This window comes from Tamandua tetradactyla, chromosome 3 (genome assembly GCF_023851605.1).
Source record: "Tamandua tetradactyla isolate mTamTet1 chromosome 3, mTamTet1.pri, whole genome shotgun sequence".
Classification (NCBI taxonomy): domain Eukaryota; kingdom Metazoa; phylum Chordata; class Mammalia; order Pilosa; family Myrmecophagidae; genus Tamandua; species Tamandua tetradactyla.
The window spans coordinates 45,446,450-45,470,696 of record NC_135329.1 but is presented as its reverse complement, the minus strand read 5'-3'; the positions used below and the strand labels follow the sequence as shown (position 1 = coordinate 45,470,696).

The 24,247-nt window shown below is 38.2% G+C and overlaps 1 protein-coding gene across 1 annotated transcript in view; it reads right to left on the bottom strand.

The window, feature by feature from the left end:
* TPO (thyroid peroxidase) overlaps window positions 1-24,247 on the bottom strand; it is a 157,457-nt gene that overhangs the window by 53,774 nt on the left and 79,436 nt on the right. The window contains exons 8-13 of the mRNA XM_077151718.1: window positions 23,977-24,235; window positions 22,435-22,605; window positions 17,449-17,686; window positions 16,056-16,264; window positions 13,269-13,439; window positions 4,512-4,643 (exon numbers count right to left, since the gene is read on the bottom strand). Of these exons, the coding sequence (XP_077007833.1) occupies window positions 4,512-4,643; window positions 13,269-13,439; window positions 16,056-16,264; window positions 17,449-17,686; window positions 22,435-22,605; window positions 23,977-24,235 (1,180 nt within the window). The remainder of the gene's footprint in view (window positions 1-4,511; window positions 4,644-13,268; window positions 13,440-16,055; window positions 16,265-17,448; window positions 17,687-22,434; window positions 22,606-23,976; window positions 24,236-24,247) is intronic.

The following is a 24,247-nucleotide window of genomic DNA, read 5'->3' as shown; positions in this document are numbered from 1 at the left end:
TTACGTATTTTGGGAATGCATTTTTTATGATGCGTTATTTCTCTAGGATCAGTGTTCAACATTTAGAGAAAACTTCTAAGGATGGGTCCTGAGCAAAACACTGGGGAGAGGGAGCAAAAAAGGTAATGCCGTTTAGTCTAATAACAGCAATAGAAGTTTTGGTGGGGCTCTTTAGAGCCACGTTGTAAGGTGAAAAGATGGTACAGAAATATGAAAACACAAACATTTCTGGAGCAAATGTAGATGTAAATGTCCTATTTGGCTCACCTTGGGAGGTTTTGGAATGAGCTTTGTTGGGTTTAGAATGATAAGTGCAGAAGAAGTCCTGAATTCCATTCTACAAATGTCTGTGGCATTGCCAACTGCCTAGCTTGCCAGTTTGCATTTGAATGGCTATTTTAGACTGAAAATAGATGACTGCAAGGACTGCAGTTTTCTATAGTTCTCTATTACCAGGAGTAGTCTTGTTTCAAATACTGAACGGACAAATTTTCAAGTAGTGGTAAAACTGTGATTAAGAATAGCAGCTGATAAAACAACAGACGTGAGAAAAGAGAAAACACTTGTGGAGAGGAGACTGAGAAAAAGTTTGTGACATAGGAAATGGGGCTCAGCTCAAGGCCAAGAGTGGCATTGGGGAAGGAGATCATTAAAATAGAAGCAGCATGGAAAACTGGACAATTTGTGGAGGCCAGGGAAGGAGCAGACACAGAATGAAAGGTAAGGAAGAGAGATTAACAAGAACCATCCTATAGCACTGGAAAAAGAAGTGATGTGTTTGTTCAGGGCAGTCTGGTTCTTTGCAGCAGCCACGCACTTCTGAAGCACTTCCTGGGCATTCTGTGGAATGCAGGTATGCTGGTATCTAGACACAGGGAGTAGGGGCTAGGTGTTAGATGATTTGGGTTTTAGGCCTTGTCCCCTTTTACTAGATATGTGATCTTGGGCAAGTTTCTCTGAAACTTTCTTTACAAAAAGGCAAGTAAACTTTCCTTATTTTTTTTTTTAACTTTTTATTGCAGTAGCAAATAAACAGAACAATATTTCCCACTACATCCAAATTCAAGTGTATAATTCAGTGGTCTTATATTCAAAATCTTGAGCTCTCACCACTGATATCCATTACTCAAAGAAGTGAACTTCATAGAAACTTCCCCTACTTTTGTCTCAGGACTGCTGTAGGACATAATAATCCAGAAGTCGCATGAACTGCATTATTGTTTTGAATCTTCCTGTTATTATAATAATTCTTTAAAGACTTTGAAAATTTCCCCTTTCTATTTCACAGAAATTGTGCGGGTTACAGGAAACAACCTACAGGGAAATGCTTGGAAAGGCACTAAAACCATATATTATTTTTAATGTAATGCATTTATTTTTTGCTTTGCTTATAGCTAAATAATGTTTGAGACAGTTTGCACCAAAAAATAATCCATTAAAATCAGGGACAAATATAACAGCCAATTAACATACAAGGATCCATGAAAGAAGGGAAAATTTACTAGTAAACTTAGACTAAATAAAATTTATTATTGCCATAATTTGTATTGTTTGACTATAAAGACATGTTGGACAAAAGTAACTTTTATAAGATCTGATAAACATCGCTGGTCCAACACTATGGATTTGCTCTAGAATAAAATGACTGTAATACTTTACTCTTGACTCCAAATAAACAGAAAACCAGATTTCTGTGTCCATATCCACACATGTCCCTCTATCTTTTGAATCAGTCATCATTTGCATGACTTTTTAATTATAAGTGTCTGCTGAGACACACAGAGCAATCCCAAAGCCTGGGTTCACACTTTCGCTTCCATTCCTCTTACTTTTATTTGATGAACACAGCTTGGAACTCTCTTGGTTGTCAGAATTTCATAGCTTGTTCTTGAAGTTGCTCATAATTTTGAGAGACAAGAGAATCATAAATCAGATAAAGGGAGAGGAGGTGTATATGACTGAGAAGTGTTGAGTGTGGGCTAAGAAATTACGGAACTGGAAATTGGGATGATAGGAGCCTTTAAATCTAGTTCCAGGATCATGGCTGACTTCAGATCATCTCAACTGGGACTCATTAAGGAAGAACTCGGGGATTGAAGCTCAACGTTGGATAAGCCCAGAAGGTATGGCAGAGGGAGATGATAGAGTGGTTCCTGTCAGGGGGCGAGTCAGATCAGATACTCTCGAAATGACAGCAGAGCACACATGGCCATCCAATTATCTCTAGTTCCTCAAGTCATGGAGAAATTGTTTAGAATGTGAATGTGTTTATTCAAAATGGAGAAAAATCCTTTTTGAGATTACTGTAATCCTCACAAATTTTATGTAGGATATTCCTTTTCTTGATTTCTAGGTACTTGGGCATTGGAATTAATACAAGGTGCCTTAGCATGGGAATTAGATTAGATGGAAAAGAGGAGAGTGGTTATATATTTATTTCAAACTCTTCCACTCTTCTCCAATCTCGAATTCTCCCTCCATCCCCTCATTTGCAGCAGATAACTCTGACTGCTACTCTTCAGTGCACATTGAAGCCAACAGAAGGGAACAACTTATCTTCTTAATTGCAATCATGCAAACTGGTCTAACATGTCTACTCGTACTGACTTCTGTGCCTACTGGTACAGTGAGAGATCTGGCCTTATGCCCAAAGTGAATCCTTTCTTCTGTGATTACACTTTCTCAGGAAAATTCATGGTTGTTAGTCCTTCTCTCTTTTAGATATTGAGCCACCCATACTCAACTGGGTCTATTTTTATGACTTTTAATCTTAAACCTACTTAGGTCTCTCCATTAAATATACTTACCAACCAAATCAGAACCTTTGTCCCAAGCTGAGTCAGGTTCCACATATTGCCTGACTCAGTGAATGGCTTCATTATTGATCTGATTACTCAAGGTGGCATCTTTGACATTACTCTGTCCTATATTCCTCAAATCCAATCCACCAACATTGCTTATCTGTTTCCAAATATTAATGAAAGTGTCCCTTTTTTATATATTACTACCTCCCTTGTCCCTGGTACCATACTCACTTGTCAGGTCTAATGCAATAGCCGCATTATTGTTCTCCTTGGTCTCTTATCTACAGCCAAGGTAATTGCTCTGAAATTCATGTGGGATCATGCCACTCCCCCACTATAATCAAACTCAATGCAACTTCTTAAGTAGGGCTAAAGGGTCATCTTGATTTTGCTCCTATTAACTTTCTTTCCAACTCATCTGGCAAATGCTTTCTATTTATCCACACTAACTTCTGTAACTTCCTCTTAGCCAACATGTTCCCTCTTGCTCCAGGGCCTTTGCACCTATTATACCCTTTGCCTGAAACACTCATTCCTACCCTTCCATGCAGCCCATCTTTCAGAGCTCAGCCCATACAGCCCTTCTTGAAGGAAACTCTTCCTCAACTTCTTATGTAGGTCAATTCTCCTTATTAAAGGCAGTTGAAGCCACACACTCTCCTTTGTAACACTGACCATAGATGGTCAATTTTACATTTGTTTCTTGAGTATTAATGCCTTGCTCCCCTACTAGACTCTAAATAACATGCAGACTGGACTATGTGAATTTTTACTCATCATTCCAACCCCACAACCTAGTTAGTGCCTGGTGCATAGCAAATGCTTAATATTTTTTGGTTGAATGGATGATGATTGTAGAAATACAGTAGACTGGTTGAGAGTGCAGATTCTGGAGCTAGAAACCTGTTTACAAATTCCAAAACTGCAACAGAGGAGCTGTGTGATGGGTAAGTATCTCCCAGTATTTTCTTCTGTAAAATAGGGATTAAAAATAGTATTTGCCACATCATAATAATTAATGGAGGAATTAAATTAGTTAGTTAAATGTTTTTAACAGTGCCTGTCAGATAGTGGGCACTCAATAAACTATAACAAAGATAATAGTATTTGAGACTGATGAGTACCCATGATCCAGAACAGAAAGCTGAGTGAGGTCAGAAGAAGTGAAGAAATGACTGTTTCATAGGTTGTCCAAGAAGGAGGAATGATGACTATGAATGCAAAGAAGCAATGCTATCAGGTAGGGGTGGAACAGCAAACAGACACTCAGATGCACATGGCAGCTGCACAAAGCCTATTTTGAAAGATTGGGAAATGAGATTGAAATGGAGGCCCACAAGAAAGAGCAATCATATATGAAATCTATTGAATGCTGAATATTTCAAAATCATTTTGTATTTTTCAGTATAGACTTAAGACTTAAGTATATACCTTGTGGACTTTATTTGGAAAATATTCTTCCACTTGATTTCCCACTAACCACTCCGCATTAGAGATTGCTTATGATTCTCAATGTTAATGTGACAGATAAAGACATCTTCTAGCTTTTTAGTCATTCCATAATTATGGGATGTCTTATGTACCATCTTGTCCCCTGCACCTTATCCCTCCTAGCTAGGGTGGTACATATAGTTGACTCCATTGAACACATTTGAAATAAAAAATGGAAAACTTAGCTTCTTGTATAAAAGGAAAGTGTGATCTCACCCACACAAGTTCTTTCATCTTCTCCTAAAATATAAGGGTCGGTGCAGAGGCACTGGAAGCTGCCTTTCGTGTTCTTGCATTTGGCAGAATGATGGCAGGGAGGGCCCAGAAGATTTTTGCATTCATTAATATCTGTACAAATAACAGTGAGAATATTACATGGTTTAAGGAAGGAACTGATTTTCCTACACACACACAAACACACACACACACGTATGTACACACACAGGCATCCAAAGTGCCAGTATTGGTGCAGCTCTCCTTTTACATATAGGCCAAGCTCCTCTTTTCCTATTTCTATAATTTCTCCACAAGGAAGAATATCACCTTCAATTTTGTGAGGTGTCTGTCCTCCCTGCTCTCTTGATGCAAAGCACTTGGATTGATCCAATTATTGGGTTCTTCTGCAGAGGTCCTTATTTCCAACTAGCCAGTTTCATGAACTGTGGACTCTGAAATTTGCATGTTGTTTCTCGGCACCATGCTTTTGTTCAACTAATGCTTTCTACAGGGAGCTTTCTTCCTTCCTTTTTGCTTGTTGAGCTCCTACAGTCTTTCAATAATTGCTTCAAACTATTGTCACTGTCTAACCAAGATGGCCTTTAAGTGCTTTTTCTGCTGGATTCCAATAGCACATAATCATTGTTTACATAATTTCTTTGGCAATTAATACTTTCCTGCTTTTGATTAGATTCAATGCAATTTGCTTCAATTCAATTCAGCTCAATTCAATCACTGATGAACAAAGCAGACACAGTCCTGGATCTCAGGGGACTCATCCTACTTTGGGCAAGTGTGTGGGAGAATGAAATCAGGAATTTACAACATGGCATGATGAGCATTGGGGAGGGGGCACCTCACTCAAACTTGGGTGGTCAGAAGAATTTTCCTGAAGGAAATTAAATACTGGCTGGGACTAGAAGAATGAATAGGGTTTTGTCAAGTAAATGAAAACCCCCAAGTAAATGAGGTGGGAGGTAAGGGTAGAGCTGGAATAGAATAAGCATGTTCCAGCAGAATAATTTTCCAACTGGATGGCAAAGAATCTGAGAGTAAGAACTCTATGCTTTTGTACTCTCCATTCTATCCCAATAAAAATGTATTATTTTTCTTGTATGTTTTCATTGTTGAGAGTCAGGCATTAGACCAGAGTCTGGGTCTCCACTTCTTTCACCATAAATGAAGACCAATATGTTACACCTCATGGCTTTTTTTGTGTGTGTATGTGTAAAATCTATAACCGATTACTTGATTTCCAAGGCTCCTGCTTCCAAATAACTTGCAATATAATTTTTTTAACATATAATAATATTTCCTTTCTGGCTAATTCCAGGAAGCAACCAGTAGAATATCCAAAGGAAAACTATTCTATATTATTAAGCATGTAATATATATAATACATATTGTTAACATATATTAAACATACAATATTAAATATGATAATAAATATTATATATAACATATATATGACCCTCTGTTCAGAGTGAATGAAAATTTGCTTTTGTTTTACTATGTGCCAGAGAGGTAGCTGCATTTTCTCACTGTTTAGACTCAAAGTAGTCTCTTGACCCAGGCACTGTCAACATGCTATAATATCAGGGGGAAACTGGGAGAGAAAAAAGAACTTGCCCAAGGTCACAGCTAAGTAGAAAAGCCTGGACTCATGCACAGGTAGGCAAGGGCTCTGGCACCAGACTTGACGTTCCTACCTACTGCGTTGAACTCACTTCCCCTGGGCAACAGTGAGGAAAGTTCAAAGTTGTGCAATGCTCCATGTCACTAAATATCAATTCAGGTTCATGTGCCCCACAGGGCCTGCTGCTGTTACAGGGCCTCTAGTTACTGTTGTCAATTCAAGTGCATGTGTGGGTGGGGTGGTAAAAAATTGACAGGTCAGAGATTTGATGTAAGGGAGACCTGGGCTTGACTCCAGCCTGCCAAGTCCTAACTCAGATTCAGAGCGAGATACTTTCCTCCCTGAGCCTGAGTTTTCTCATTTATAAAGTGGGTATAATTATGTAGATTGTGAAGAAATGCTATGAAAATTAAAGATAATGCATAAAGGAAAAACCAAGCAGAGTATCTAGAATACAATAAGCATTCAAAGTATTATAGCTTTTAATAGAGATATTCATGGTAATAACAATAATAGTCATTTTGAAAGGAAAGCTCATGGGATTAGAGTCATTAGTTGAGAACAGAAGTTTAATGAATTGGAGTTGTTGCTAATTGTCTTTTGTTATAAATGTTATTTTAAAATGTTATATTTGTAGCTAACCATGTCCAAGTCTTTCAACATATAATAGCTCTCTTAGATAAAACTGGGTCTGGAAACCACACCCATCTGCATTCCATGGCATAGAACTATGACGAGTTAGGTGATAAATATGACTGTATATGCAGCCTAACCTCGGAGAGAGGGAGCGAGAATATTCAATTAGGCTTGCTTTTGTCATGAGAGCATGAAAAATGTCATTGCCCATTAGTGCTTACAACTCCAATTTTCTCTTTCTTATCCAATGGAATGTGAAATATAAATCGACAAAGCAAAATGAAGATTCCCCTGTCACTGAAAACCAGCTCTGCCCGCTTGGCTCATTTTCTCATTTGCCTTCCAGGCAGTTTCCGACTCGTCTCCTTTCTACTTCTTGATCTCATTCCCTTTCCCTTGAGTTTAGACTTACGGTACATATAATCAATCTATCCTAATCAGAAGCAGAAGTCAAGGACCAGCATTTATTCTAGGTCTCCTTACCCTAGAATTAACAGCCTGAAGAATGTACAACAAACCTACACTGGTTTGGATAATGATGTTCCTTACAAAAGAGAAGTACAAATAGTGTTGGTCCCACAGTATCCAGGAATTTCTGTATCAATTTGCATAAAGACCTAAGCATGGCTTAACTGGCCAGATTGTTTTTCAAGGAAAGCAACAGATTGCATCCCCAAATCTCCGCAACTAGCTTACAAACATCTGAACAGATGTTTCCATTTCCTTAAGTAAATCTGTTCTGATTGCAAATCTTACTTTCCTTAATAGATGCAGAAACATTTATTTGTATTCATTTATTGCAGTATCTCTTGACAATAGCAAGTGCAAAAAGCCACAGACACATAGCTTTTTATCTATTTTGAATTCACAACTTTGAAACACTCAAATGAGACTTATTATAGTTCATTTGCTAGTTTTTTTTTTTCAGATTTTTATGTGGATGGATTTTAGTGGATAAGTAGGATTTGGATAGAGAAGAGAACAGAAAATCTCATTTGATTTGCTTTATTAAATATTCAATTAAGCCTATAGCTGATAAGCTGATTTCATTGAGGATCAGCTTGAGCACTTATGCTTGCATCAATTTACCATAGAAATAAAGAGTTCCTCCTCTGGTATATTTAAGAGTCTATTTTATTCTTGTAGTTCTTAATTCAGAAACTTCTAGTATAGGGCGTAGATATGGTGAAAATGTTTGTTTACATAAATGAATGCATTTACACCATAGTTTTTTCTCCATTGAGCCTTTTGCAATTTGTTTATTTTTAAGATATTATATTTTAGTATCTATAAAACACTGAGTTGTATAAATAAAAAGTTAACAACCTCTCCTTCCTCTTTCCCATCTCACTCAGCAGAGATAACTTACAGTAATGAACTCTTGTGCACTGCCATTACTTTCTTCATATTCATGAAAATATTTATAAATATGATACACGTAAATATATTTCACTGCATTTTTGTAACTTGCCTTTTTATTTAGTGATGTATATTATAGACAGTATTCCATGTCAATACAAACACTTCTGGGTTATCCAGCATGATAATAAATATTATGACTGTGTAATAATTTAGACTATTATTTCCTTGTAGGGGGATATTTAGCTTGTTTCAACTTTTTGACACTATAAATAATGTTGCAGCAAGCACCCTGATGCATATGGCTTTATGTATTGGCACTTTTCTATCTAGAAGCCAGATTTCCAAAGTTGGGATTGATTAACTTAAAAGGGCATATGATTTGTAAGAATGCCATATTAACTGTCCCCCCAACAAAGAAAAACAAGATTCACATTCCTTCCAACAAAATATGTGTGTGTATCTATTTCCCAACATACTCAATAGCTTTGGTTGTCATGATCCTTATAAATTATAATTAAAAATTGCATATTTTATTTAATTTTCCAGTTTTTTGATAAGTGGTAAGATTATGCTATTCATGTATTTATTTATTTTGGCCTTTTCATTTTCCTTGTTAATCACCTGCCTATATAAATAATATGTAACATATAAAATATACATTTGCATTGGTCTATTGACTATACTATCCCCTGTTTTAAAACTGATTCTCAACACAATAAAATACAGTCGATTATGTACTCAACCGTTTTGTACCTGTCCTTTCCTTGACACGCATTGTAAGGATGTTCAGAAACAAAAATGAAAACAAAGACAAAAAATGTGATTAAGTACAGACAGTATCTGGCAAAACTCATTGGTCACACAGTATGTAGCTAGAAGCATGGGGAGCACACTTAGTATGGCCTAGATCTCTTCTAACTTCAGGTTTCTCTGTGCAAGTACAAAGCCACTTTCTTTTTTCACAGATTTAATGAAAAGGAAAAAGTATTCAAGGGAACTGTTCCTAAAACCACCATGTTGTCAAAATATTGGGTTTGCGGAACAACCACGAACCTGTTCTGAACCTGTTCATTTATTTGTTCACTCATCTTGCCCCATCTAGCTCCCTGAAGGCATGTCTATATTCCATCGCACATATTAGACACTTAATAACTATTTGTTGAGGAAATGCATTCAATGTCTACTATATGAACAGTTCAGAAATGAACAAGTCACCTTCTTTAAGGAATTCACAATGCAGAACAGGAAGTAGATTTGCAAAGTAAATTGTTCCAATTTTTCAAGCACTTGCTATGCTAATCACAGTAACACAGTAGTTATGTGCTTTGTTCTATGTACTATGCATTTATTAACTAATTTAATTCACAATCAGTGAAATAAAGGTTATTCTTATCCTCATTTTAATTTGAAATGAGGCACATAGAAGCTAAGCCAATTTTTCCAAGGTCATATATGCAGTTCAGGATGGTGACCTGTTATAGATGTTACTGGATGGGGGCTCCAGTGAAGTCCTGGTTAAAGTACGACAGTGGTAGAGAAGTAGTGATCCAGCTTGTTTTGGAGAGGGGGGACTCTCAATGAGGCTTGTACCAAGTAGATAAGGAGTAGCAGCTTTCCAGACCCAGAGGATGCATGACAAATCAGGGTGCATTTCTTGGGGAGTGGCAGGAGAAGCATTTGGAGAGGTTAGGAGGGGATAGGAAGGGAAGAGTTTTTGGCATGAAGTAACCCAATCAGTCTTGGGTTTTTGCAACAATAGCATGGTGGAAGGATTTGGAGAAGAGCAAATGGAGATTGGGAGACAGATTACAGAGGCTAGTAGAATCGTTCGGGTCAAGAGGGTGAGATGACAAAATAGAAGGAGATATATGGTCAAGGTTAATCACCAGAGTTTTTCAAATTTTAATATGCACAGAATTTCTCCAAGATCTTGTTAAAATTCAGATTCTGACTTAGTAGCTTTGGGTTGTTCCTGAGATGCTGCATTTCTAATAAATTCTTGACAATGCTGCTGCTGCTGATCCATGGAACATATTTTGAGCACTTACTCTGTGCCAGGAATTGTGTTCACTTCTGTGGGACATACATAGGGATGGCTCAGATGCCATAGAATACTCAGTCTGGTTGTTTAAAAAGTGGTTAATATTGTTTTTTGTAGTGTATGCCAGGCATTGCGCCAGACAACCTATACATCATAACTTACTTTAGATAATGGTTAATTGTTGGTATGAAAAATTAGGGAAGAAAAAAAAGACTTTGTTGAGGGGTAGGTGGGTTTGAGGTAGGATGGGTTATGAAAAGAATTCTGATATAAAAAAATAATTTTGATGGCAATCCTAACACTGTCCAGAGGACGCAAAAAAGACATTCCAGATTTAGGAAATGGTATAAGCAATATCCTGGACGCTTGACAGTCAGAGCACATTTAGAGTATGACAGGTCAGTGCAGACAGAGTGGAGGATGCATGATATTTTCCTTTATGTGTATATTCTTAAGCTTTTATTAATCTTTTATTTGTACCTTAGATATCTTCGTGAATAGAGCATTTGGGGGATGAGCACATAGGACAAAGAACCAAAAAGAATATATAAAATATCTAGGTATTTAGGCAAAGAAGATATAAGATATACATAGGAAGTGATAGGTTTCTCGACCAGGAGGGAGGAGAAGGGACCAAAAGTTGATTAAAGGAGCTTTATTTTATTGCTATGCACAGATGGGCTGATACCTAATATTGCAATAGCAGTGAGCAGTGGGAGGGGTACAATTTTTATAGGATGGTTGGTGGGAAATAGGAAAAGGGAGGTGGTAGGTTTTCTTTGTCTAGCTTGGGGGTGGAAAATTGGCAGGTTTCCATTGGTTGGCTTAGAGGCGAGGTGGGGGTTGGGGGGGTGGGTGCTAGGTGGGAAGTTATGGCAGCTGTTGGGGCTGTAACTGCCAGAGGGCAGATGTTGGATAAGGGGAGTTATAGTAGGAATGCAGCTGCCAGAGTGGATGCAAGGACACTCATGCGATTGCTGTGTGGGCTCGAGCAGGTTTGGTTTTGCAAGAGGCTCTCTGGAAATGTGAGTGGGGGCAGTTTCCTGGAATGCTTACTGAGGGTTGGTTACTTCAAAGAGAAAGGGGTTCTGCCTAACTGTTAGTATATACCATGTAAAGGCTTATTGAACATAAAATATGCAAGGTACTAAACCCTAAAATAGACATCATATTTTTCTTGACAGTACTGCCAAGCTTGAAAACAAAGAATCATGGGTAAAGTGGGCATTTTAACTTTATCCAGCCAACAAGCCAAAAGAACATAAAAACTTCCAGATATGTACTACTTTTCCTCCTGAAAGATAAACTACAGAACCTAGTACTCAACAGAATAGCTGGGTCCCTGTAAGATGAGGTTTCTGGTAAGTGACTGATGGTGCCCTCGGAGAGGAACACCTTGCTCATGGTTCCCCATTGGCATTGTCTCTTACCTCTGGGGAGCTCCTTCTTGTTCCATGTCATCCATAACCAAACCTAAAATACATGTTGAGTACATTCTCCTTGGGCTCTCATAGCTTATTTCCTATCAATGCAAATCAGGGAGTCTGAAGATTGTCGTAGTACTTTAAACAAAGACTTTTCCATTCCAGGATAGTATTTTCTTTGGTAATAAATTCCTTCCTGTACCTAACAGGCTTCTAATATATTTATTTCCAATCAGTTCCATGTGTTATTAACTATTTTCAAAGTTATCTCTTAGACATCATCCTCAAGCCAACTTTATTTCTTTACCTCCTCATGCTCTCTTTCCCAATTTAAAGACCTGGAGTGTATCTGAGACAATTGACTTGGATGGGTAGCCCACACCCTTAAACTGATAGTTGCCAGAGGACTAAGTCTCAATGGATACTTGGGGCTCACAGCCTTGCTCAGTCTTATCTCTTACTACGTAGAGTCTAGAGAAAATTGCCTCTTGCAACCTTTCAAGGGTGAAACATTTTGGACCCCCCCCTTTTTATTTTAGTTTGAAAACCAGCCAAATTCTCACATGAGCTCATCTCTTTCTTCTAATATTTGCGAAATGCAGCTCATTAGAAAGCAGCACATGCTATGTTATATTGTTAATTCTAGTATCTCCCCAAATATATACATTCTTGAAAGGCAATTGGACTGCTTTTCAAATTACTGCAGGTGAGAGAGTTTGAACAAATGTTTTACAATTGCATGGAACAAGTATTTATGATTTTAGCTTCCAAAATTAATTTTCTTACAGCTCTCCACTCACCCACTGAGCCACTGTCACACATTTTAGATTTTGTTATGGGTGGATTTCTGAATTAGTTTGTTAATACTACTTGCTGTAAGAATACAAATCCCCAAAGGTTAGGAACTTAGTGTATAAAGGTTCGTTTCTGTTTAATAAAAAGGTCCATTGGAAATATCCCTGGTCTGCTGGCTTTTCTCCAGTAGTGATTCAAGGACACAGGCTTTTTCCATCTGGCAACTTTGCCGTCTTCAGTACATGATTTTCCCAGGTGTCATACCCTTTCCAAGCTATCAAAAGGGAAAAGCAAGCGGAAGGTGGCTTATAGGAGTTTCTTATCTGGTAGATTGGAAGGGGCGATTACCACTTCTGTTCTCATTTCATTGGCTGGAATGCAGCATATATCCATACCTAGATATAAGGAAGATTGGAAATATTGTCCAGTAGTGTAGGCTAACCACTCCAAGTGGGAGAAGGTCTTTGTCTGTGGATTCTTAGAGTGCAAAACATTTTTCTGATTCGTTTCATTTAAGAAATTCGCTTTATCTGTTCTTTATTATAAACCTCTATAAATTAACTTTGCTCCTTTCTCTTTTCATGTCTACCTTGCCTATCCATCATGTTTTGATGAGGACTGCCTTGATGCTTCAATCATGTTCATTGTTGAGAAAAATGTCAATTTGGGAACATGGTTCACTAATGAGAGAATAACTCATTTTCATGCCAAAACAGTTACTGGGAACATTAATTATGCTCAGAAGCACCTTTCAGTGAATGAATAGATATTCAATGACATTTATTATTAATTCTTACTTGAAAATGCAGATTTTTTTTGGCAATTAAGTTATTAATAAATACAGGCCTTGTTAAATGACTGACCTTTACAAATCGGTGGCTGGAAATCCCATCCTTTGTCTGTGCAAGTGATCTGTTCTTGTCCTTGAAGCTCATATCCGTGATGACAGGAATACACCAAGATGCGTTTTCCAGATTCACCACAGTCCACGAAGTCCCCATTATCCACTTTACCCGGGAAACCACACTTGTCATCTATACAACATTGAAATGTCAAAATATGGTAAAACTCATTCTTTTATTCCTTCCTTCCCTGCACTATAGAGTAGAACTGTATTCCATTCCTCCTTGGCTTCTCAAGAATATCATTTCAGTAAATTTCCCACTCAAGGGGTCCTTTCGTCTTCAAGAACAAATAAAGCACAATTTCTTCTCTCTTAATTAAATCTTTACCTCATTGCCGTCTATCTGCTATCCTATAATAAAACTTCCTGAAAGACTTGTCAGTATTTGTCTGATTCTTCTCTTGCTACTCTCTTAATTCAACTCCAAACAAGCTCTTACTTCCCACAGCCACAGAACTGCATTTTAACATCACCAATGGCTTCCACTTGCCAAATGCAATGGACAAGCCTCGGTCTTTACCTTTTACACAATCACTCCCTCTTTCTCAAAACACATTCTTCACTTAGCTTCCCTAAAAAACACAAACTCCTGCTTCTGAGTGACCTCACTTGTATCTCCTTCTCAGTTTCTTTACTTGTTCTTTATCTTTTTACCTTCAGAATTAGAAAGGGTGTATGCATTCAATTTTTGAACATCTTCTCTTTTCTATATGCAATCACCTCCTAGGTGATTAATCAATTTCTTGTCATTAAATACCACCTCTACAGGTCCATTTACAGTTAAATCCCAAATATATCTAGTTCAGACCACTTTGAATTCTACTCTTCTATACCCACCCGCCTTCTGTACATCTCCACTGAAACGCCTAATTGGCATCTCAAACATAATATGCCCAACAATAAAACTACCAATTTTCTGCTCCACACTTGCTTCATTCACAGCCATACCCATTTCAATAAACCGGGATCTATCTTTCTAGTTGCTTGAAGTCAGGAAATCAGGTTGACTCTATTGTCAAAATATATCCACTTCTCACTACTTCTGTTATCACGGAGGGTCCATGCCACCGTATCTCTTTGTCTTTTCCATGGAATAATGTGATAGCTTCTCAAATGTTCTCTCTGCTTTTGCATTTGCTTCCCAACCACTAGCATATACTCAGTAAATGGCCATGGGATCCTGTGAAAATATATATTGGATAACGTGTCTCCTCTGGGCAAATCATCCAACATTTTGAACGTCATCCAGTATAAAGACAAAATCCTCACAAGGGCCATGAGGGTTTATACAGTTTTTGACCTTGCTGTCTCTGATCTCATTTCCTCACTCACTCCACCCCGGCCTCTGTTAGCCTCCTCATGGTGCCTTCAGTGCCCCACGCGTGATTTTGCCTCCGGAGCTCTGTACTTGCTCTTCCCATGGAAAAGAACACTTGCCTCACCTTCTCAGTGGGGCTGGTCTTGCCTCGCTGGTTGAAAATGTAAAGCCTTTCACTCCAACTCAGCCTCTCTGTCCTTCTCTATAGTACATATGGTATGTACCATTATATGTATTACCTATTTATTTTGTTTATTGTCTGTCTTCTCTATCAAGAATGTAAGTACTAGGAAGGCACCTATGTGTATGTGTAGGGTATGTGAGCGCTTTTATTCCTACAGATGTATTCCCAGAACCAGGAGAGTGGTTCTTACATAGGTGCTACTAAATACATAATCCTTAATCCCTGTTTTGAGTCAGCTTTTGTAAAAGACAGAGTTGGTGCCATAAATAATAAAAGAGGATTAAGAGAAGTATTTCATTCCATGTGGAAATGAGATTCGTGAGATATAATTTGTATGATTTGATCTGTCGTATAAGTTCGTGCAGTATAAAAATTTAAGTCAGAAGATCTGGTTTTAAGCCTTGGCTCTGTCATTTAATAGAGAATAGAAGAATAATTTTGGTGAGTGCCATGTTAATATTGAAATCGCTGACTTGCTAAATTAAATTCTAAATGATCCTCAAGCTCTTGGTAAGGTTTATCCTTTCCTGTATAGCTCTTTCCTATATAGCCAAAGATTGCTCTCTTCACTTTCATAAAAAAATGCATCATCTACATTTTAGATGATACATTTTAATTTATTCTTTAATTTATAAATTCTCAACCGGGGTGATTTTGCATTTGGCAATTCTGGAGATATGACAGTACCTCTGAGGAGTGCTGCTGGAATTTTGTGGGTAGAGGTCAGAGGTGCTGTTAAATACCTTACAATGCACAGCACAGAACCCAACACTAAGAATTATTGAGTGTAAATTGTCAATATGCTGAGGTTGAGAAACCTAATCTAATCCCTCACTTAGCACTAACATAATAATACAACAGTATGCAATTGTTTCATTCATCAATTTTTTTTTTTTACATGGACAGGCACTGGGAATTGAATCATGTCTGCTGCATGGAAGGAGAGCATTCTACCACTGAACCACCTGTGTGCTCCCCCCAATGTCTTTTCAATAAGGAGGGACCATGCTGATTAATTTTTTTTTCAGAATTCCAAATTTCTTCCCCATTTGGGAGGAGGAATTCAGGAAACAGCACTTAACTGAATTGCAACCAGGTTAAATTAACACCCTTGAGAATATAAGTATACCATTCATGTTATTTTCTCAATCAGAGCTTATTAAAATCAGCCTTTTTGAGAAGTTATACTTTCTATAATTAAATTTACGTATCACAATATTATTTTAAAAGAAGCTTAAATTTACCTTGATGAAATATTTCCCTCCATACTTCCAAGTTCATCGCTGGAATGTTTTCACATGATTCAAAGTCCTGGGGAAATTTTCCAACTTGAAAGGCATCGACTGGTACTCTGATGAGACCAGTGTTGTCACAGATGATGCGGGATAAAGAGTGCTTTGCTAGTTCACGCCTTTGCGCTTCAGTAAACACGTGGTTGTTTTCCCACCAAAACCTTCATGGAATGGGAGAGCAGTATAAGAATGCTTAAGTAGAGAACTCCTTTTGGCCATTTTCTATTTAGTGCATAAAATAAATGCCATCCTGTCACATTGCTTCATTCCAAGTCTTCTCCAAACATGCTGCCTCTCTTCCTTTTTAGTCTTTAATCTCCAACCCAAGCAAAGATTTTTGTCTGCAGGTAGTTGATTTTGTCCCCAGCTCTGTCCCCTTTTCACATATATCTCCCACTTCATCTTTGAGCAATCCAATTTAATCTTAAGTTAAATACACAAACCAGAAATCTAATCACTTCAAGGAATCTTGGCACAAGGAGCTCAAGACTCAAACCAACTTGACTTCTGATCCTATCCCTGATGCTTCTTAGCTTTATCACTCTAGGAAACACTGTTTTATTATGTGGAAAAGACTTTCTCATAGAGTTTTTATTAGAATAAGAAAACATATAATATACATGTATATATTGTGTACATATAATACATTCGTACATGGCAGATCAATATATGTTATATATTGGTTAACTCAGCCACCTCCCCCTGACACCTATGATACTAGTGCTCAAATTAAAATTTAAGCAGGGAGTAAGATCCTACTTTATTATTTTCTTTTTTTTCTTTCTAAATTGTCTCCATACAGCCACTTTTATTAATGCTCTATATTTTATATATAGTACTCAGCCCTTTGCCTCAGCATCTGGGTCTGCTTCCACCCTTTCAAATTCAACAGAAATTGTTAGAGAACATCTAAATATAGAATGTAATTTTAGAGTAATCTTGACATCTGGAGGCACATGATGGTCACGTGATGCCTGCTTATTTATTCATGTAATATGAAAAAAATCAATAATAGCTAATTTTAAGTGCTCAGACTATCTATATACTCTGTATTTATTTAATTTTAATCACCAAAATTAAGTAATTTTAATTATTTAATTAAATAAATTTATTAAATAAATTATTAATTAAATTTATTTAGTGATAAATTATTTAATTAAATAATTTTCACAATTCTCTTATAGTTAAGGAAACTGTGGTGGAGAGAAATAACTTGCTTACCGTCGTAAATGTATTTGGTGATGGAGCCAATATTTGAACCCAAATTGGGCTTACTTTAAATAAAACCAATATAGAATACTATCTTTCATATAAAATACAGAAGTAACTGATTGCAAATACCTACCGGTCGCCTTCCCTCAAGGCTTTCATTTGTTTCCCAATGATACACGCAAAGAGGGGACCTGTTCGAGCCTTTGGAAGGAAGTTTTCGGCTAAACCACCCAGCCAGACATCAATATTATTAGGATGCTTGTATAAGTCCATCATTTTTTCAATGATACTTCTGTTGGCCATGGCAGTGCTCAGGTCAGCTCCAGTCTCCAGTTTTGGCAAGTCACAGAATTCTCTCCATGCATTGTAACCTACAAAAGGAAGAGGTGTATTAAGGTTTCCTTTCAAAGTGATCTGAATATTCATTGTTTACCTCATTAATTCTGTTAGACCACTGGAATTTATAATTGCAGCACTATGGAGTCCTGTCCATAATTTCCAGCAACAGAAAATCACTTAATTACCCGATGCCCTGTAGAGTTCAATATATTAGAATCTTCCAGCACAGACTTCAGGGGTCATATTGAAGAGTTTGCTCATAAATGAGCTTAGAGAAAGCAATAACGCTGAATCCAAGACAAACTTAAATGGATTCATAATATTAACAAACCTACACTAAATTCTAGTCTCTACAGAGCAACTGAGACAGGGTCCTTATCCTTTTCAGGGTTTACGTTTCATCATGACATTGAGAGGGCAGAGAGAAAACCAGCACCTTCTCCCCTCTTTCCCCCTTCCACATACATGCACATGGAAAGGGCCATAAATGGAGATCTTAATTTTCCTGACCATCTCTTTTATCATTGTCTCCCCCGTTGCTTTCAAGATGACCTCCAAACTTCTCAGGATGTCACATAAAGCCCTTGTGGTCAGAGCCCTGATTACCCTCCAGCTTCTTTCATTGTCCTTCCTATCTCCTGTTCTGTAATCTAAGCCTACCTACCACACAACTAGGCACTCTCCCACATTACCCGTCTCCTCCACGCTGGTTTTGCCCATGCTTTTGCTTTTGCCTGATACATTTTTCTCCTCTTCTCACTTCCTTCTCCAAGTACCTACTCCCTTGTTTCTACGTTAGTCCTGTCATCCTCACTTGGGTTCTAACCTCCTCCAGAAATCGTCCTCATCTCCAAGGTCAAGTGAAGCAAATTTTCTAAATTGTACCCCTCTTCACACTCTGTACAGAGTCTAACCAGAACATCATCAAAGAGCTTTATTATTTTTTCCTTGCATGTCATTTGTGCCATCTAGAGTTCTTTCACAGGGACTGTGTCTTGTTTATTCCCAGGGTCATATGTATATAGTAAGCACTCAACAAAAGTACTGTACAAATGCTTGCAGAGAGAAATATATTTATGACCAACCTGATTCTCTTCAGTGATGCCGAGAAAGAATGAGAATTGGGGACTTGTGCTGAGCCTCACGTTTAGATGAATAGAGCCAAAAGAAATGACCACATATCTTTCAATTAGTCTGGAAAGGGATTAGGAGATTACATCCACGGGAACAGTTAAGTGAAGGAGCGTGCTGAGTGAAAGGAGGGAAAGACTTCCAGGTCCAGGGGACAACTTGGAAGAAGGCAGAGTAGAAGAGCGAACAGACAAATGGAAGCAAGAACCCATTTGTGAGATTTAAAATCTGAGCTTTTAGAAAACCACTGCCAATTGTGACTGCATCTGTTTTTGAGAATGATTCAAGTTTATGAGGAACAAGCAAGTGCCGGTATTTTTAATGTATCATTCCCAGCCTGAGGGGTCACTGACCTCGGTTGGAGCACACAGCCTTGGCACTGCTGCCTCTGGTATATGCTTCTGAGAGCTGCTGTGACTCTCATCACACATCAGCTGCCGCTACTTGGGAAGAGAACTGCCTCTCTCTTAGGGTCTCCTCTCCCACCCTCACACCCTAGCACCTCCACTGCTCTTTCATCTTTATCACACGCCTGTGACACCATCTATTTTAGACCAGTCCATTCCAAACATACTTGGAAAAGTAAGGAAAAAATCCATCTAGTTGTTTTCCCATGATTCATAACAGATAAAATGGAAAAACTAAATTTGATTTATATAGAAAATATATTTCCATTGTCCAGCAGAGGGTTTAGGAAACATAGTAGTTATTTCACTAAATATTTACTGAAAGAATGTATTGATTTTCAGGATATTTAAACCTTAAAATATTGAGGGAACCAAAGTTCTAAACTTAGGGGAGAATGTTCTACAGTAATATAGACGATCTTCAAAGTATTTTCAGCAGTAAAGCATAATAAAAAAATCTTTCAGTACCTGTGAGAGATTAATGCATTAATTTTAACACAGAAAAAAAAATTAGAAAGATACTTTCCTTTTTGATTGCTTTGAGAGAAACTACATCCAGAAGGAAAATGTGAAATATCTGGGAATATGGTAAAGGGTAAACTATGCCAGAGCTCACGGGACCTCAAATCTAGGAATGTGAAAACATTGGTTTCAGAGGCCCCTGTTTATGTGAGATAGCAGAGGGGAAGGAATGGAAAAACAGCTTTGGATGAATATAAGTTGGCTATTTAATTAATCCCCTCAAGGTAAAACAAAAGAAGATTTCAAGGTACAGTGGAGGTCATTGTTCTATCATTATAATGAGTCTTTCTCTAAAGCTTATTATCTAACTTAGCCTCAGATCTAACTAATCTTTATTAAATGTTCATTATATACACGGCTTTTAGTTACAAATTTTTTTTCCTTGCCAAAAATGTGAATTTAGGGAAGCTGTCTGAACTCTCTATGCTTCAATCTCCTTATTGGTTAAAAAAAAAGTGATCATAATATAACCTTATGGGGTTGTTGGAGAAAGTAGAGCTCATATATGTAAAATGCTTACAACAGTGCTTGACACAAAGTAAGGACTCAATAAAATGCTAGCTCTTACTGTTTTTGTTAGTACTGTTACAGATGTTTGCGAACACCACCTTGAACACTTTTCATGCATTGTCTCTAACACTCAGGACAACTTTACAAAGCAGATACTATTGTCAGTATTTTTCAGGTGAGGATGTTGAAACTCATAAAAATAGGACTTCTCTTCTGGACCATGCACTGTCTCCCCCTTCCCAAAAAGGACTTCTCAGGCTCAAAGCCAAGTTTTCTGAATTAAAGAGCAGCACAGTTGTCATTATACCATATTCCCTCTTGTCTAAGTTCTTCTTTCCTTATCATAGTTTTGGTTCACTAAATCATTCATTTAGAAAAAAAAAAAGCTCCTCATGGAGCTTTCATTCAACTTTGGGGAGACAAACAATGAGCAAATTAAAAGTGCGGGTTTCTAGGTTTAATATTTCAGTAGATGATAAGTGTGGTGGCACAGGCAAGACAGGAGAAGGGGATAGGAAATGTTGATGTCAGGAGGGAGGGGTTGCTAATGTCTCCAGAGCATAAAGTGACACCTTAAGTAGAGAGAATTTGAGGGAGGAGGTCAGACCAGTACCAGCAATTTGGTAGGTTGCAACTCCCATGGTCACATGAGCCAATTCCTATAATAAACCTCTTACTATCCTTTTGGTTCTGTTTTCATGGAGAATCCTGACTCATATAAGCATCAACAGCATTCTAGATAGAAGGGACAGCAAGTGCAAGGGTCCTGGTGCAGGCAGGCACATGCTTGGTATATTTAATGGACAAGGAAACAGGTATATCTGGACAGCAAGGAGAAAGAGGGAGAGGATATGAGGTTGCCTGAGTCACGCAGAAGTGAGACCCTTTTTGCTTCCTCACATTTAACTCCCAAATATTTGTAGCCTGTGCACCAGCTGATTTTAGTCCTTCCAGATGCCACCAGTGAGAGAGGAATTGGGATGGAGGTTCAATGAATACAGAACACTCTTGGATAAAAGCTGCCAAACTAAAAATCTGAAGTTCCAAAAACAACAACAGCCTATAATATGGGCATCTGTATCTCAGCCTTTTCTGCCTCTCACACCTGAGAGAATAAAAATGCATCTGTTGATTGGGTCTATGAATGGATGATCGGGTTAAATGGGGTAGTGAATATAGAAGTTCTCTGGGAAGCTGTAGTGTGAGTACAAAGATGTGGGAGGTGTTGAAAGAGGAGACTTTAAGGGGTTTCCCTGGAGAATGTCTTGGAGGAATACACTATCTCAGGGGATTGGAAAGAGCTGAGCAGAGTGGGATTTGCTCCTAGTCATGTGTCTAGTCACTCAAAACACATGTGTAGAGCATCTTCTAGGCAAAAGTCAGGAAGAAACATACATGGCAGGTTTCCTTTCTTTCAGAAGCTTATAAGGCATGTAGGAAGACTAGATACGGACACAGAATATCAGATATTAGGTAATGAAAGTTTAGGACAAGTACTAGAGGGAAAGGCCAGACAGTGAAACTATAGGAGATACAGGAGGGAAGGCATCTCAGTGGCTGTGGAGGTCTGGGAAGGTGTCAGAGAGGCCGGTGAAGGCGATACAGGAGTGGACAATAGGGGTGTCCAGTGGGGGTGATGGGCTGGGAATGATGAGCGAAGTGGGGAGTTAGAATGCACGGTGGGGCTGGGAGCTGCCTAACCTGAGGATAGGAACCAAAGCTCACAACATTGGGGTAGAAAATTAGGCTAACTGTTTAATTCTAGTCCTGATGGCAGCAGAATAATCCTTACTGGCCCTTAAAGACATTCAGATACAGAATAAAGGGAAGGAGAGTGGGCATTCTTGTCAACAGCATAAACTCTGTATATTGCACCTGGGAAGATGTAACTCACACTTTTTGCTACCTTCCTAGAAAATTCCTCCTTATTCTTCTAGGGGATGCTATTTCCAAATGCCTTTGCTCCTTCAGTTAATGGGAGGCTCAGGAACCTCTTTGCACCACTTTTCTGTCTAAGAAAAGCTAGATGTGTCCTCTTTGGTTGAATGCACTAGAGTACTTTAAAAGCCCATTTCTTAGAAGTTGGCAATAGATTTGCGATACTTTTTACTTTAAGTCAGTCTCACAAAGAACAGGCTGCTAATCTGCCAAACTGCACAGTGAATGTGTGAGGCGAGCATTCAAAAGGGAATCCAGAAGCAGCAGCAGACCTGGCAGGCCGTGGTCTCGGCCCCTCTGCAAATTCAACGATGCCAAATCCAAAGTGCCTGAATTTGACAGCACGAAGAGCTTTTCTGTCAGTTCCTCATTCATTAATTGATCTTGCACCTGCAATTTGGCTGATCTTGCAAGAAGGCCCCTCACCAGTGGGTCCAAACCACCTGGAAAATATCACAAGAAAGACAAAGGAATTCTTTGATAAATTCTGGAGAAACAAGATAACAAGATGGTAAATTACGCTTAACTTTAACAAATATCTTTTTGTAAATTCACGAATGTAACTTACATGATTCCAAAGTTTTCAAAACACTTATAATCCTATCCTTATTGGTGGATTAACCTCTGTCTGATATCCATTTAGGACACTAATTGCTATGTATAGAATGACAGATCTTTAGAATTGAAGGGGATCTTACAGATTGAGTCAGGTTAATTGATATATACATATATTTTTATGCAGCAGAAATGGTCTGATCAATGAAAGCATTTGCTTCCAATGTATAGAAGAATAAAAAGAAGACTTGGTTCGGCCAAAGGAGTGGTCACAGTGCCTGTTATCATCTCCCAAAGTTCTAGGGTCATCTCCACAGAATCTCTTTATGGAAAACTAAAAGGATAGCCTTTAAGATTTCTTGCAACCCCAAGTGCAATTTAAATCTCCAGTTTCATAGAATAAAAGTCTTTCATTGGGTCACTTAGACCCCAGAATGCCCTCCAATGAACAACCATGAAATCACAATTTTCTTTGGCCTGAATAGGGTGACCTGGTCATTATCAAACTTCAGATTACCTGGTGAAAGCCCCGACTAATTCCCTTAGCCTCTCATTCCAAGTGTTACATGAAAACAGCTTGTTTAAATGGAGAGAGAAGCAAGGGTATATTGGCAGTCACTTTGTAATTGGCACTTTTCATTCTACCGCTGTATCTATGTGGAATTAATCAATTTTTTGATAGCGATCAGAAGCTTCTAGACAGGCATAAAGAACAGTTGGAAAGGAAAATGAAAGGGAATATGAATGAAGAAAAAAAAATGACCCTTCCAAAAGTCTAGCCAAGTAATTAAAATAGTTTTTCAAATAATTCACTTACAAAAGTAACCCGATCTTAACATTTGCAACCTATATGGTGTTGAACATAACCATAGAAACAAATAAAACATTTATCAATGAAAAAATCATGACATTATATACATATATAGTATTCAATAATAAATGGGTATTTCTTCTTCAATATTTCTGAAATAATGGTTAGAGAGCTAACTGACACCTGATATAGTTTATTTCATGAATGCTGAGGAGCTTTAGAAACATGAGAGCAAGCATTTTCTGATGAACACCTTAGACTTTTAAAGCTTTCAATGGAATTATTTTTCCCACGAGAATTGATCATTTGGTCAGCGTTCCACCAGATGCATCGGCATAACAGTTAAATGCATGTCCCGTGCCTTATTGGTTTCTAATTAGCTATATTCAAAAGAAGAATAAAAGGAAAGGACTCATGATGAAGCCGAATTTAAAAGAAAGAAACGCACCTTCCTTGATAAGTCTCCACGGACTAAAGAAGACGTCGTGCAGCTGCAGCTTCTGGAGAGCTGGGTGCTCCCGGAAGTGGGCGTCCAGCCGCCTCACCAGGGGGTGGATGGTGGCGTGCCCGAAGCGGAACGCAGCCGTGGAAAACACGTTGGAGACTGTTGGGTTCACGGTGGAATCGTAGCCTTTGTAGGGACCCACGTATTCCTGGAAGGCCTCGGGGCCCAGGATTTTGGGAATGTAATCTCGCATGGTGATGATCTACGGAGAAAG